Source organism: Natator depressus, chromosome 4, assembly GCF_965152275.1.
Source record: "Natator depressus isolate rNatDep1 chromosome 4, rNatDep2.hap1, whole genome shotgun sequence".
Lineage (NCBI taxonomy): Eukaryota > Metazoa > Chordata > Testudines > Cheloniidae > Natator > Natator depressus.
In genome coordinates this window covers 16,207,298-16,223,885 of record NC_134237.1, presented here as the reverse complement: position 1 = coordinate 16,223,885, position 16,588 = coordinate 16,207,298, and the positions used below count along the sequence as shown (strand labels likewise).

The following is a 16,588-nucleotide window of genomic DNA, read 5'->3' as shown; positions in this document are numbered from 1 at the left end:
TATTTTGAAAATCCTACCCGCGAGTCCTAGACCGTTTTTCTTCTTTGTGGGTCAAATGCTGGGCCAGCTGACCCCTTCCTGCACGCCCCCTTACTCCAATAGGCTGGTAAAGGGGCCGGGTGCCTCTCCAGCTGTTGTGCGGGACTCGCTCCGATTATACACCCTTTCTCCCCATGGTCTGCTCCTTCCTCCTCTTCACCTTGCTTTGCCAGAGCCTTTCACGGTGGGGAGCCCTGACCTAGATCTAAAGACTCTGGGGTCTCTCCTCATAGGGGGCTCTAGGCTACAAGGAGCCCAGGAGCCTGTGTTGGGGCGGGGGAATAGGGGGCAGAGGCAAGGGATACCTGGCTGGGCCCGATGGCAATAGGCGAAGTGAGGACCGGAGGGAGGTCACAGGCTGAGCGAGCAGACAGAGGGGTGGGTGTTTTCGGGGGGAGAGGGCGGGGCACGCGTACCCCTGCCCCAGCCCCGCCGCCAGAGGCGCTGTGACAGCGGGAAGCGCCTTGAACCCAAGCAAAGCTGCAGTAGGTCGCTGGGGGGACGGGAGGATGCGGAGCCGCTGGCTTCCTCCAGGGGCTGCACCTGCCCGGGCCCGGGTCAGCTTCAACCGCCCCAAGCTCGCAGCGGCCCCCGGCCCAGCGATCGCAGGCTCGCTCCACCCTTGGGCCGCGGGCCCGATCCTTCCGCAGCTGAAACCCAGGGGGGGAGGAGGCTGGGCTCGCGGCCAGCGGGTACTCTCTGACGGGGAGCCCACAGCGGGGGCTGAGCCCTCAGGTTACGGAGCAGAGGCCCCGGGCGGGCTCACCCAGACCGTCCTGTCCTCCCGATGCATTTCCTCAGCTCCGGCTCGTTGTATCCCGCTGCCCCGGCCACTCACAGAGTGGCTCCAATAATTACGGCCCCCAGCTCTCTGCGACTCACTGCCCCCCGGGGGAGCAACCCGCTCGGGGAGCAGGCGGCCTGCAGGAACAGGACCCCCAGACTGCGTTCTCCCGACCCGTGCAAAGCTTCCCTGCCTCCAGCGCCTCTAGATCCGAGTTACACGGGCATCCCCTCTAGCCACAGAGTCGATACCTGCTGCAGGGCCATAGAACCCCTTCCCACGGTCTGCAGCGAATTTACAGCGCCCTAGTCTACAGCTCTTTACAGTCACAGAGCCTGCAACTAGCCTAATTTACCCCATATAATCTGTCCCCACAGTGTCTCTCTGAATTATAACCACATAGTCTATGTTAGAGATTCCGAGGCCAGAAGGGACCATTGTGATCGTCGAGCCTGATCTCCTGTATAACACTGGCCAGAGAATATTTTATATAAACACACGTAATCTATGTCTATTTATAGCCACCTAATCTATATTTAATCTAATTTATATCCATATGGTCTATACCCATGTAGTGTATATATATATATATATACACACACACACACTACAGGGAGATATATATATATATATCTATATATATAGATATATCTATATATATCTCCATGTAGTGTATATGGGGAGAGAGAGGTTTCAGAGTATATATATATATATAATATTGTGTATGTGTGTATCTGTATCAAGATAGGTTAGATGGAGCTATGGAATTAAAGTTTGCATTTATCAAACACACATATACATTTCAGCAAGCAACAGTAGAATACACCCTCCTGGTTGGCTACATGAGTAAGTTCTGCCCCACAGAGGCAAAGAGGCTGGGGCCCGATCCATCGCTGAGTACAGTCAAAGGTATCTCTCAATGATTTCAGGGGGAATTGGATCCGGCCTCTGCGCAGCAAATCCGTTATTAATGAGTAAAAATGAACGAAATGAGACACGCTACGGTGGCAAAGGTAAAGTCAAAACGTTAAGTATAGAGTGAAACAGAGAAATCAAACCCAAGAGTACTTGTTCAAGGCTAGTTGCAGGGCCAGATCCTGCGCCTTTACTCACAGTATATATTAATGAGCGTGTCCTCCTGGGGCAATGTACTCGTTGAGGATGAGAAATTAGGGTGAAATCCATTATTTTGGGAGGTTTTTTTAAAAATAGTACTTATAGTTCTGCCCAATTTTGCAACATGACATGCAAGCCTCATTGCGTGCAAATAGCGTTATGAACACCATGCGCCCGTAGTTTAAATACACGTTTTTGCTTCTCTCTGTTGCCTGGCCTTTCTCTGAACTTTTCTTGTAACTCTTTCCCTCACAGGAAAGCGCGCACACACACACACTACTGCCATCACAAGGTTATTGCACTTCGCTTCTCTGGAGCCTACTCTCATCATTGTTAGTTAGAACGGTCAGCCTGGTTTAAATTACCATCACTGCTGGTATTTGTCCAGTCAAATAGTTGTATGTTTACAACTTCTTCTAATTACTATTTATTTGACGCAGATTTGTGTTGTTTTGCTTAATCTGTAGCCCGGAGTATAAAGAGGAAAAAAAGGAAAGGGATCAAGCGAGGACAGAAAAGACCCCCTCCCCCCCAGCTCGGGGAAGAAGACAATCTGGCATGTTTACATTCGCTCCCTCCAGTTGCGGGGCTGGGGTTTAGCTGATCTTTTGGAGGCCATAAAGGCAGAAGATGGCCTCTGCTCCCCGCTAGCCCAAACCACGCTCTAGACCCAGCTACAGACAGGGGGAGGGAATCCTATCCAAGACCAAGGCTCTGGGGAGGGTTTCCTTGCTCCCCTGGCGCTTTCCGTTCCCCCGTGGCACAGTGGCCGTCCCAGGGCAGAGACCAGAACTTACTTAAGAGATTGGCTTCATGGGAGCCGTTGACTTTGCCATCCGGGTGGATCTGCAGATGGAAGCCAATGCCCACCCGGCAATAGAGGCTGCCCGTCCTGCGCCCGGATGGGCTCCACTGGAAGCTGCTTCTCTCCGGCCCGCTTCCTTTGGCTCCCAAGGAGGGGGAGGAAGAAGAGGAAGGTGATGAAGCGGAGGAGGCGCCGCTGGCACGGGCCGCCTGCCCGAGTTGCGCTCCGGGGGGCAGCGGCGCCAGGGCGCTGCTGAGGATCAGGCGGCTGAGGGAGAGGAGGCAGCAGAAGGACAGGCTCATTCTTCCAGCCGGGAGGGTGCCCAGCGCATCTTGCGAGCCAGGCTCCTGCTCCGTCTGCGCCGCGGCGCGGGCTAGCTGCGCTGGGAAGGCATCGCCCCCCTCGCTGCGGCGCGCGAGGGAGATCCGAGGCGAAGCGCTGGTGGCACAGAGATATTTATAACCCGGGTGATCTCACTGCTCGGTGCATGCCTGGAGCCGAAAGGAGGCTCTCTCCTCCGTCCGCCGCTTCCCGGCTGCGGGGCTGGGGGAGCCCCGCGAGGAAGAGGCGAAGGGCGGAGGGGAAGCAGCACCCATGGGCCCTGCGGGGGTGCGGATCGCACCAGAGGCCCGGCTGCGCCAGCGGCTCTTTACGCACCAGCGGGCTGATTCCTATCCAAGGGCAAAGGCTGCAAATAATTCATAACGGGGACGGCGAAATGGGCTCCCCGGAGTGGCGGCGGCGGATTGGGTCGCTTCCATAGGACTGGGGGGCGGAGGCGGGGGGAGATTCATTCCCCTCCTCCCCCTTAAAGATGCCGGCTGGGATTTTAAGCACCGGCCCCAAATGATTCCTGGAGACCCGCGGCGGAGTGGGGGGTCCGGGGGGCTTTGCCGATCCTCGGGCGGGCTGTGCATTAGGGACCCAAGGGAGAGCTTCCACTCCGGCGCACAATGCTCTGCCAAGCTGCCTGGGGCGGGGTGGGGGTGGGCGAATGGGGGGGGGGCTGAATGGGAGTGTGGAGGGGCTAACTTCGGAATTGGGGGTGGCTTGCAAGACGCAAGGGGCACTTAGATACGCCAAGGGTGCGTCTCCCGGGGGACCGTGCTCCTCGCTTACCTTCCGTGTCACAGACCCGGGCAAGTGGTTATTCAGCGCGTGCCCATCCGGAGGGGCAGGCGTCCATGCATCCCCCATCGGCGGGCCTGGCACACAGCACCGCTCCGGTGCGTGCCCTGGTTCCGCGGCCCCTTCGCAGCAGGCACGTGGGAGCTGTCTCCCCCTGCGGCTCTGCCGTTCCGGGGACCACACTGCCGTGATTAATGGCAATGCGCACACTGGGTTCAACCTTAAGAAACCTGAGAATAGCGCGGTTCTCTGTACGCAACGCCCGCCTGTCATTTACCGGAGAAATATACCTTCCTGGCATGCTGGGAATGGCTCTGCCTGGAAACATGCTGAAAGTCTGAGGCCGTACTTCTGAGCCATTATTCCTCTGGCACGCTCGTGAAAAGGGCATGCTCTTGCCCGGGAACGCCAAGGCACATAAGCCGTGGAGGATACTCGGATACGGCCTTATGCATTATTGAGCACGGCTTTAAAGCTTCCTATTTCAGTAAAGAAAAGCGTATAAAGGACATACCGATGTTCTAGATCTGAAATGCTCCTGTTGGCAGAGTGCTTGACGTAAACCAAGTTATAAAAAGACATCACTGTACTTGCAAAGCGCCAAAGCTGCTATCGGAAAGCGGGGGGGGGGGGGGGGGGGGATGTGTGTGTGTGTGTGTAGATAGAGAAAAAGAGAAACTCAGTCCTGCACTCACGGCTATCAGTGGGTATTTATTTCAGTGTGAAATAATGCAGGATCCCAACCTTCGTGAGAGTCTGGTGTGAGGAACGTCGCGTGGTATAGGAGTTCAGGCATAAATTATTCCATATGAATTATATATATATAATACACACACACACACACATATATAGTAATATGTCCAGATGCATGAGGTGTGTATGTGTGTATGTCTATACCGACATCCATAAATTATTTCATATGAAGTATGGATAGATTAAAACAAAATATACATAGTATATATGCATGTATGTATGGTGTATGTATATATAATATATACAGATATGTATGTATAATGTGTGTATATGTACAAACACGATACATATGCCTACATACATAACACGCACACCCCTCTATAAAATTACCGCCCGAGTAAAAGTCTGCGTTTTTCCACTGCAGTCTGTTCCAGATTTTGTGTCCTTCTGAACAACAGGTATGGGCTGAATATTACGGCTTCAAGCGGCTCAGAGACGCTCCTGCAAATAAAATAAACACGAAGCTCCTTGCAATGCAAGTATGCCCCCGGGAGGAGTGTTCTCGTGTCTGTTGTTTATGCAGCGTTTGAAAGGGATTTTTGTGCAGTCGATTCAGGAAAGTGTAACCACCGCCGCCCCTCACCCCCCGCCAAGGGTTGCTTCAGGTGCGTTTATTAATTGGCATCGAGGGCCATCGCCTGGGGAAGGGCCGGGACCAGCGGTTTTGTAAGACAGAGTCGTTGAGTTTCTTCTAGTCCCACCTCCCTGATTCTAAGTCAGCTAATGAAGTTGATACAACTGAATTAGTCCCAGAGGGCCCGATCCGAAATCTTGACCCAGGCCAGTCTCCCGTCGACTGCAGCGGGAGTTTTGCCTGAGTAAGGACTGCAAGATCAAGTCCTCCGTATCTTGCTGCCCGCTCTGCAAGCCCTGGCCAACTACCCGACTGAGGACTGCGAGATGGGGCCCATTGACCAAAGTTAGCGTTGTCTGTCTTGGGAGCTCCTACTTACAGACACACCGGGAGTCACAAGCCAGGAGACGGTAGCTTGGATTAGTTCCACAGCCCCTCCCAGCCCCCAAATCCCATATAGGGCCTGATCTAGGAGCCAATGGGATCTTTACCTTCGGTTTTAATGGGGCCCAGAGTGCCACCCTCCAGGGACCACTTAGCAGCGACAAAATAGAAACGCCAAAGTTTTGCAAAGTCTTATTTTCCCTTGGGAAGGGCAAAGGGAAACCCAAACACTTTCATTCCCACAGTTCACATGCCACACACGTCAATGCAAACTAAATTCATTCCCTGCGTGGTCTGCTCTTAAAAAAAGTAAACAAGCTGGATGTGCATACGATGCAGTGGTAAATTAATCAGACCCATTTCTGAATGGACACTTTTGAATCCCATTTTGCAACAATAAATCTGGTCCAAAGAACAGAAGTTCCTTTTGAAAAGTCAGATCAGGCATAGAGCGCTGGAAGGTGATTTTCCAGCGCCGTGTTAATTTTTGATAACACAACTTTTGTGCTTGTAAGTGGTGGCAAAATTACTGTTAAACCTCCAAACAACAGCAGCCTAAAATAAATGAAATACATACAAAAGAAGTCTGTAAATGGCCTATTCTTCACCCACAAAATGTCATTACGTGCATGTATACTCCTTAGACTACACTTTCCATGTATCAATACAATGACACAGACAATCACCAATTTTCCTGTTAAAATAGAAGCTCTGACATTTTTAAAGCCCACATCTTATATCTCAAATTCCTGTAGAGAGATCAGAGTTAAAACGTGTCCATTTCTGCATCATCACGGCTTGAGAAGTTCAGAATTGGAGTTAGTTACAATGTATCTTTAAGAAGAAAGCATTTGTCCATTTCCTAGTCACACTTTCCAATTTTACTTTGATTTAAACATTTTAATTGCTTTGAAATGAAGACTAGGAATGCAATTCAATTCTTCCAGAGATTATTCTATAGATCCCCCGAAAGGTAATAATGTTGATCTCAGATCGGAACTGTGTTAAACAAGTGTCTACAAATTGCAACTTCATTGGAATATAAAAGTAGCCTTGGAAGTGCATTCCTGAAAAGAGAAAAGGATTAACCCGCAGGGGCAGTTTTCTCAAGACCGCAACCTGAAAAATTTAAAATGTAAAAGACTATTAGCAGCTGCAAAACAAGCCCCTTACTGTTACCCGCTATTGGATCAATGAACTGCCATTATCCTCATCCGGAATGTTTTCCAGCCTCTGTTTAACCCTATTCTGTTGGCCCATCTCTAGCACTGAGAACAGAAGTCACAATCAAATCATCCGTGGGAGGTGATCCACACCAACCAGTTACCTTCTGCTTCTCACTGGGATAAACCAGACCTCGTTCGCCCCCATCGCGGCTGCAGCTGGTGAAGGATGCCCCGATCCAACCCCCCAGAAATTCCGCTGACCCCCCAAACAGGCGATTCACAAGCACGCTACGCGTTTCCGAATTCGCGTGGCCGTGTGTGTCTCGGCCCGGCCGGAGCTGGGAGGTCTTTTTAATCCGGATCCGCCTCTAAAGGGAACCGGAGAAAGAAGCGGCGGGGGGGCGGCCGGTCGAGCCCGATGCCTGGGATCCACCACACTGGCAGCAGCATGAGGGCACCCACCCGGGGGAGGGGGAATTCAGACACAAAGAGAGGGAGAGCGAATGCATTGGAGGGAGAGCTAAGTCTCGGCTAGAGACACCCTACTGATTCCTGGGGGGATGCCGGCACACGGCTTCCCCGTGGCCCCCCACCAGCCAGCCGGCCACCCCGGCCGGTGCCTTGCACCTTGGTGGTGGGGGGTTATTTCAGGGAGCAGAGGGAATAATTAGGGCTGGGCCCGTAGGAGACATCAGGCATTCGGTGCCCACGCACACCCAGCCAGAGAGCTGTCGCTAAAGCAGGGGAGTAGCAACACCCCCACCCCGCAGTGTACCAGGAAAGAGCTCGCTGTACAGTCACCAGAATACACGTCCAGCCCCTTTTAAAGTAGCCACGGGGCCAGATTCTCCCCTGGTGTAAATTAGCAGAGTTCCTCTAGCTTCAATGGCCCATCTCCGCCGGCTGAGGATTTGGATCAATATCTCTAAGGAGTCATTACTAGATTACTGATTACTAATCTTTAGTAATCAGTATCAGTATCCCAGTAGTAAATGACCATCTAGATTCTTTGGGAGAGGGCCAGGGGGTTATTTTCTATGGGGGGGGACCTGGAATGATGTATTTTACAAGGTGCTCTTGGGTCCATTAAAATAACTGGTGGCTGACAAATATTGATAATGTCTGGATTCACACCCCAGACACGTTCCCATTTGTTAGAACACGTCTCCGAACTTTTTCACTCTGTTTCCTTTTCCCAGATCCGCGTTTGTTATCTCTGGAGAAGGCAGTTTGTCGCGGCATGTAATGAAACAAGAATATTTTCCTTGCCCTCCAGCTAACTTCAAACCCGTCACTTTTAATCCCAGGTAAGCTCATTAGTGAAATCCTAGCTCCAAAATCAATGGGAAGTTTGCCATCGACTTGACTGGGACCAGGATGTCACTCATTATATACCTCCCATTGAAGTCAACTGATTGGCTCCTATAGACTTCAGTGGGAACTGGATCGGGGCCAAAACGGTCTCTAGGGTGACTTAAGCCAGAGGTGGTTTGGTCCCAGCGATCCGGCTCCCTTTAAAGCCAAGGGGCGCAGGATCGAGCCCCCCCCATTGCAGTTCATTGTTACGGACACGCTGGTTTTGTAAACCCTTGGCCTGACAATTAGCTTTGCTAGGACCATGGAAAAGTCTTGTTGACAGTGTGATTTCTGACGCCACACACAGAAAGCTGGGAACACGCCGACACTGAGTCCTGATCATTTTTAAAAGAGAAAAGTCCCCCGCTCCCCAAATCCCTTTGTTAGATCGGTCTTTTAAAAGGGCAGCTACCCAACCATCAGGAAATATTAGCGGCTGAACGGTCTCCGCCTTTCAAAGCAGTGTGCCCCAGGATGATTTGTTGGCTATAATTTCTCCTGCTTATTTTTCCCCTTCCCTCCGCAATATGGATTTCTACAGCCCTTAATTACAGTCATCAGCGCTGGCAAATGCGCTTTGTTTTCCACTGTGGTTCCCTCTCACTTGGCAGGATACACAGGGAAGCACCTGTTGTCTGGTTACAGAGAGAAACACCTGTCCATGGAAGCACTAAGTAGCGACTTGGGGGCTGTCAGTGGGCAAATCTTGGGAGACTTTCCTATTGACAGCAGAAAGGAGCAGACACCTGTTCGGGGCTATTGAAGGCTGAATGACAGCTTATTGACTTCTGACAGAAGAAGTCAATAAATGACCCCCTCTGAGACAGAGCCCAGAGCCACAACATCTGTTAATGAGCGCAGGAGTGCCACCAGATTTGAGGCATTCCTTTCAGAAAGAACGGAGCGGAACCGATTGCAAGTCCTCTCGCCGTTCCCGGGTCTCGCGGATTACTCACCGTGTGGCTTCAGTTCGATGCGCCGGAGAGGGGCTAACGGGTACCCGGGTTAGAAAGATGAATATTTAGTTTAATAGCAACCCTCCCCCCCTCTCCTCCCCGATAATAGCCTGGTTGTCAGAGGTGGTTTATTACTGCTTCTGCCATTAAAAGTATCCCGGTCCACTAATATTTAGATATTAAAATAATGATCTCGTTGCGCTTCAGCGAGGCTGCGAGTTACTGAGTTTGTAAGTGCCTAGCACAATGCGGGCCAGCTCCTGGCCGGCCCTTAGCCACTACCGTAATTTACGTCACATGATTAAGAAAATATCAAATAATACGATGCATCAGCCTGCCTGTTTCTCCACCTAATCTGTCTGTCTGCCTGTCTACCTACTTGTTTGTTGATCTGATTTATCTATCTAGCCTTCCTTCTGTCCATCCACCTCTCCCACCCAATCTATTTACTTGCCTCTTTATATAATCTGCCTAGCTGCCTGTTTGTCTGTCTGACCTAGCTACTACCTTCCTATCTATCTATCTATCTATCTATCTATCTATCTATCTATCTATCTATCTATCTATCTATCTATCCCCATACACTCTATCTATCTATCTATCTATCTATCTATCTATCTATCTATCCCCATACACTCTATCTATCTATCTATCTATCTATCTATCTATCTATCTATCTATCTATCTATCCCCATACACTCTATCTATCTATCTATCTATCTATCTATCTATCTATCTATCTATCTATCTATCCCCATACACTCTATCTATCTATCTATCTATCTATCTATCTATCTATCTATCTATCTATCCACACGTGTGTTTCTGATCAAAATACACAAACAACCAGCACCCCGTGAACAGTACCGCCGAGGAGACCTAATTATTTACAGCGCTTTGGGGGCAGTTTGGAGCTGACTCGGACCAGCGCTGCTCGTTGACCAGCTGGCCGCGAACGGTGACATTCTGCTCTCTGAAGAACACCCCTCGGACCTTTGACTCCGCTGAAGGTCGGACTCGCAGAGTTATGTCTTTAAAGATGCAAGAAAGTGGATCAAGTTGCACAGCCTGGGAAGCCCACCTTCCCGCCCCCCGCTGCAGCTGCTGCTGCTTTAAGGAAGGGGAGCTGCAAATCCCTCTGTAAATCCCATCTCCGGACAGCCTGCCTTTCCCCCTACCCCTAATCCCTGCCTTGCTCGGCGTAGGACTGGGGAGGAATAAAAACATCTCAGGGTGAGGACTGGCCATGGCCAGGCGTTGCCACCAACCCCGGAGGAGGGAAATGGGCCACACAAAGTCACCCGCACATTTATGGCAAACTAAGCAGCAATTTGCAGTGCTCGAGGCAGTTTTACAGCGGTACATGTATGTATGTCCCCCAGTTACAGAAAAACAGAGCAGACGGGGCAAGATGGAAATTTACGCAGAGTTACACTCTGTTTCTCAAACAAAACAAGAACCAGGAGCTTCTGAGCCAGAGATCGCTGGTGAATGCAGATTTCTTTCTCCTGCCAAAATTGCCAGGTAGAGGACAAACTGGCAGCAGTGAAGGAAACCCGATTTGCAAATCATGTTAAGATTTGCACACCTACAGGGATCTCTGGGCCTGGAAGGGGAATCCCGAATCGGATACCATTATTACCGTGATTTAGCTGTTATCACCAAGGGGTAGGAGAACACAGAAAGCGGGAGAGCAAGCAAACCCATTTAATGATCAAATCTTACTGCCCTGACGCAGGGAAAAGCCCCGTTCATTGGAACGGGTCACGTGGCAATTTAGCCGGCAGGATCGGGTCCCTAAGGGAAGCCACGCTTCGAAATGCCAGACCCAGGTTTGCATTATCAACTGTTTTCTCCAACCAAGTGATTCTTGTCATTGCTGAGAGTATTTAAAGACATCAGGAGTCACTGGAGTGTCATCTTCTCTGACTCGAAAAGTCCTGCGACAGGTGCTGGGGCTTTCAGGGTGTATAAATCTGGAGAATTAACTTGTCCCATCCTTTTGAAACAAATTAGCCCTGTCTTGGCTTCACGTTACCATTGCAAGCTACCTATTTATTGGCCTTACCGCTGCTGTCGCATTAGGAACTATTTGGTCTTAACTACCACCAGGACTCTGTAGATCCTAAACAAAACATTTAGCAGAGGAGGAAGATATTGTATTGCACATCTATAGGCTATGGGGACGTGAGCTTCTGGGAGAGATGACAGCCAGCAGCTGCAAAGGGAGCTTGCTCCCTTTCTGGTTATAATTCACCAAGGTACATTGGGCCGGGCAAGAGGAAAATGGTTATTTCAGTGCCAGTGTGGGAAGAAAAAAAAGATATCCCTTTAAATATAAAATGTCTCTTTTACCTGAGAATCAAGGGCCTGATCCAAATCCCAGTCAATGGAAAGACTCCCATTAACCTGAATGGGCTTTGGACTGGCCCCCAAATCTCTCTAGGGACAGCCACAGGCCCAGCCATAAATTATCAGAGGTGATTGCCTCCGCTGACACGTGGGGAAGTGACAGGTCTTGTCTGAACACAATGGCACTGACGTTCTGCAGGCTCTGACATAATGATCACCCTTGTCCTCCCATTACTGGAGTAATAACCCTCAGACACTCACACCATGTGCTTCACCAGTGATAGCAGCCATATTTCTTCCAGATAACAAAGGCAACTGTCATGTAATGCCACGGTGCAGAAGGAGACCTCGGAGTGACAACCCATTCATCAACCTGGTAGAGCACAAAACATATTCTTCCCCCGCCAGGGCTGTTCGCTGGTCCTTTCACAGCTGCTAAAGCCTAATGGGAAAGTTGCTCTCACACTAGGAAATCCTCAGCTGCAAGACCTCAGTCACAAGCAGCAGTTCCTTATAATAACTCATCTCAAACTCTCCCTGTTTCCCAAGCAAGCAACAGCCCTTATACACAGACTGGGAACAGCCTTGCTCTTGCTGCAGTTGTGATGTGGTCTGTACCGAAGGGCTGGGGTGGAATTTAAAGATGAAGAATCATGCCAGATATAATTAAGATCCGAGCTTTGATTTAAGAGACTTTGTCTTTGATTGATTGAATGTAGATCTTTATTGTTTCTCTCATACTCATCTTTTGTGGCCTGATCCAAAGCCAAGATTCTTTGTCTTTAACAAGGCCCTTTGATTAATTACCCCCGAGTTTTATGATTGCTGCCTGATTTCTAGGTAAGATGGCCAGAGGTACTGTACATTGACCATGAATTATTTCAACAGTAAGACCACAGAGTGTGTCACCTTGGACTATAACCATGGTTTAAACAGGAAGTTGAAAGCCAAGCGCATGAGAAGTGGCAGCCACCTGACAAGTGACAATATCCTAGTACAGGGTACATTCTCGAGTGTGTTGTGATTAAAATGCTCTCCATGCCTGTATACGTAGATGAGATTGTATATAAGCTGATATATGTATGCATGCATCCATTGTGTATGTAAATATATACACAGATACACATAACTGTGGTGGAATGCCTTTTTAATGGGGTTTGACTGTTGATCAGTGAACAAACACTAATAGAAATAGTTATGTGACATCAATGGTGTAAAATAAGTAGGAAAGAGATTAGAATCAGGCCCAGAACACTTGGTGAGAATCTTCTCTATTGAGCCAGCCTATGAAGGATATCAATTTAAAAGGAGTCTTTGAGTGGGAATTCTTTATTCTTTTTCCACGTTCAAGGGGGAATTGTTTAACTCAACTTCCACAAGAGCTGAGTTAAAAATTTGCAAAGCCCCAATCACTTGTAGCAACACAACTCCAAGTTACAGCACAAGGGTCAAGATGGAACATTTGCAAGGCAAGCCATCAACTGTGCACAAGCAACCAACCTAAGCTGACATCCCGTTTTCAGGATATCAACACAAAGAGCCAAATTCTGCCCGAAGCTATGAATCCATAATTTCCATTGACTTCAAATGCGTGGATGTATCTTGGGGCAAAATGCTGCACTCAAAGTCCAAAGAAATGTGGATGAATGTGTTTCCCAGAAGATGCCCTAAAAAACTGAATTTCCACAGATTGAGGATTTTTGTGACTAATGTTAAAGGGAAGATGTTTGTAGCAGATATGAAGCCATTCTCCTTGTGCAGGAGAAGGTGGCGTATCCAGCAGTTCAGTGCTCTAGAACCACTCTCAGATACAATCCAGAAGGTTTTTGGAAACAGTGATTCCTGACATGTGAAAAGAGTGTGATGTGAAGTGCTGAATGATTTTGCCAACCACTCTATTTTACTTATTGCTGATATGTGGATCCATTCCAATTCAGGATAAAATAACTATTCAGTCTTAACTGCTCACTTGATTAGCAAGTTTCCTAGAAGAGCTAGTTTTATTTAGTGTGAGGATTTTGACAGCAAGCCCAGAGGAGCAACCATCTCTGAGAGTTTTTTTTAAACAATCAAGAACCTGCAGATTGGCATAGATCTTTGCATATTCTTTGAGATAGCACCATATACAGTTATAAAGCTTTCCGAGGTTGCTGTGTTCACAGTTTGCATTGCACACATACCTGCAGTGGTGGACTAATAATGATTTATTAAAATACAACAATCCACTGATGAAATTATTATACAGGATGTACTGGAAGCCAGCCATCTATTTTAAAGACTCATCCTCCACCCTCTCTAAATTCCACAGTTACAAAGAGATTCAGGCATGCTTGTAACTGAGCTAGTTTAAGATGTCACAAGACACAACTCAGGTTATTAAAATGAGCCATCAAAAATGAGTGACTTTCCCCCCCTCCCCAGCAGTTAAATGCTACCTTGTGGTCTCCATCAGAACGGGATATTTCAGAAACCAAGTGGGAGTTATGAAAAGAATTTGAATAGTTAACAAAAGCAGTAAACCATAACACACCCTGTATCCTGTTGTTCTGTCTGCAATGCACGTTTTTAAGAACTCTGGGCTAAGGAGATCAATCTTGCAACCCTTATTCATTCACGCTCTGACACTTACCAGTAATTCCATTGACTGCAAAGAGCACAGTACGATTTCATGGAGACTTCTTCTATGAGTTAGGGTTACAAGAGGAGGAATCATGGATGTTTCAGATTTAGGACCTGATTCTGCCAAGTTTTAAACATGTGCGTAACCTTATTGTGAATAATCCCTCTAACTTCAGCTCTTTGTAGGACTGGGGCCTATGAGATCAGAATTATGACAAAAATATCAAATGCTAGTCCTTCATGCTTCAGCTAAACTAAATCAGAACAAAGGATGCCTTATTAATGTGAGGGGGGGTCTAATATTATTTTTAGAACAATATTTTACATTGATGTATATCCCTTCTCTATGGTTTAAATTGTGCCCTCTAAATTGAACTGCAATATCCAATGGTTTGATGCCAAAGGCCAACAATATTCAAAGCTGAGTGTTTAAAGTGAAACTCCTAAATCAATATTTAACAGCGACCTGATTTTCAAAGTTGCTGATCATCAACTTCAATGGGAGTTGTAAGATCTCAGCATCTCTGAAAAATAGGCCATTTTTATTAGGGAACCTAAGTATGGATTTAAGACCCTAATTTTAGGCACCCAGATTTGAAAATTTTGACCCAAGATTTTATTCTAAACCTTTAGGGATAAATCCAACAAAAAAAATGGAAATACTGAGCCTGATCCTCAGTTGGTGTAAATTAGGCTAGCGCCACAGACTTCAATGTTCATATTCTGAAAAAAACCAAAACAATCTCCCACAGAAAAACAAAGAGAGAGTCGTTAAGTGCTCCATCAAGAACCCCTTCCTGGCCTGTGAAAGTCTCTGGAGCTGCTTGGATGAAATTGTAATGGAACTTTTGTTCATGGTTCCTCAGCTTCTATGCATGTGCGAACTGAGATCTATCAAAGTAATTTCTTGTCAGGTCCATGAACACTGAAGAATGGAGGAAGCAGAATACAAACAGGCTCTGAAATCTTGCACTGATCAAGAAGATGTTACTTGGAGTTCTACCAAGCAGCATTCCAGCAGAATAACTGTTCAGTTCTGCTGAAGATATAGTTGTCACCGAGCATTATTGCTGACTTCTGCCGGATAATACAGAGGGGGCTGGTTTTTCTAAAATGCAGTTTGCCTGTAATTAAGAACAAGTACTCAAGGTGTATTCTGTATTAGCTGCAGACTGAATGCTTTTTATTAGTAGTCATAAAACTAATCACGGTCACATCACAAAATGTATTAATCCATTTGAATTTGCATGGCAAGCCACACACTTTTGAATCAAATTTTATTCTTTACATATTAGAAGAATGTATTTTAAGCTTAGTGCATCTGTAAATGAGATTCATATGCTTAATTATTGTTGCTGTAGAAATGCTGTAAATTATTATTTTTATCAGAAATTGATTTATACCAGTAGTACAGCATATTTGAAAACAAATGTACACAACCCCATTGTTTTCTCTCATTTTTCATATTCATCCTGCTCATATTTATATCAAGTACTTGACAAAGACTGCTGGTCAGTGCTTGCATTTAGGTCAAATACCAAAGAAGTATATTCATCCCCACTTTAGTTTAAACCTCACTCCATGACTGTATCAAGCCAACTGATGGAATAGATCACCAAAGGATCACTTCCCAAGTGAAAATAGCCAACTTCCTTCTCTCCCTTGTTTCAGCACATATTACACTGTAGCTAATTCCCAGGCCAATTGGCTAATTAGAAGAGAATTTCCCCATTTCCAGATTCCCCTAGAAAGGGATTGTTGCCTAGGAATGTAGTGGTCCAAGTGGTGGACTCTAGGCCAACTTTCCTGCCTTCCACTAACTCTCAAAACTGGAAGACACGAAAGCACAGCCCATCATCTGGGGTAAATCAGCATAGCTCCATTGATGCCATTGATACCATAGCTGTCAATGGGACTACACCAATTTTCCCCCCCCGAGGGGCTGGCCCATATTTCTTTGCTACATGCCCCAAAGGAAAGGAAAGAAGGTGAACAGCCAAAAGGAAAGAGGACATCTCAAAACAGAACATGCACCATCCCACCAGACCTCTCCTTTTCTCTGCCGATGATGGTATCAGGTCAGTTAAGACCCACCAGTGATGGAAGACTGGGCCAACTAGTCACTTCTTTAGAAAATGGAAGAATGCCATCAGATCAATAAATAAGCATGAAGGTTGTTGTCAGTCCCTCCACTAGGGCTTGATCTAGTGTCCCTATCAGAGCTAACCATCTAAGATAGCTGAGAAGAGGCAGGATAAGGGTGGAGACATGACCCTGTCCATCTGGGTCACAGAGCTGTCTGGGTGGCAGAGCTAGTAATTTGCAATCTACATGCCTCTAGCAGGAATTCTGGTGGATTCAGCCAGAATTCCTCCTGAGATTTCAACCTCAGTGGGGTCCTCTTCCCCCCTCCAGAATGCCTGGGGCAGAATCTGGCCCTGAATAAATAAATCATAATCACTTTCAAAGCAAAAGACAGTAATGTCATGAGCACAGGCTCCTGACTTCATTGCAGGATCAGCAGAAGGGCAGGCTAGGCTCTGAGGGAGATAGAAC

General features: G+C 47.6%; 1 protein-coding gene across 1 annotated transcript in view; it reads right to left on the bottom strand.

The window, feature by feature from the left end:
• The window catches only part of FGF5 (fibroblast growth factor 5), a 32,745-nt gene extending 29,699 nt beyond the window's left edge, over positions 1-3,046 (bottom strand). Inside the window, exon 1 of the mRNA XM_074949959.1 lies at positions 2,737-3,046. Coding sequence (XP_074806060.1) covers positions 2,737-3,046 — 310 coding nt within the window. The remainder of the gene's footprint in view (positions 1-2,736) is intronic.
• Positions 3,047-16,588: the final 13,542 nt, after the last annotated feature.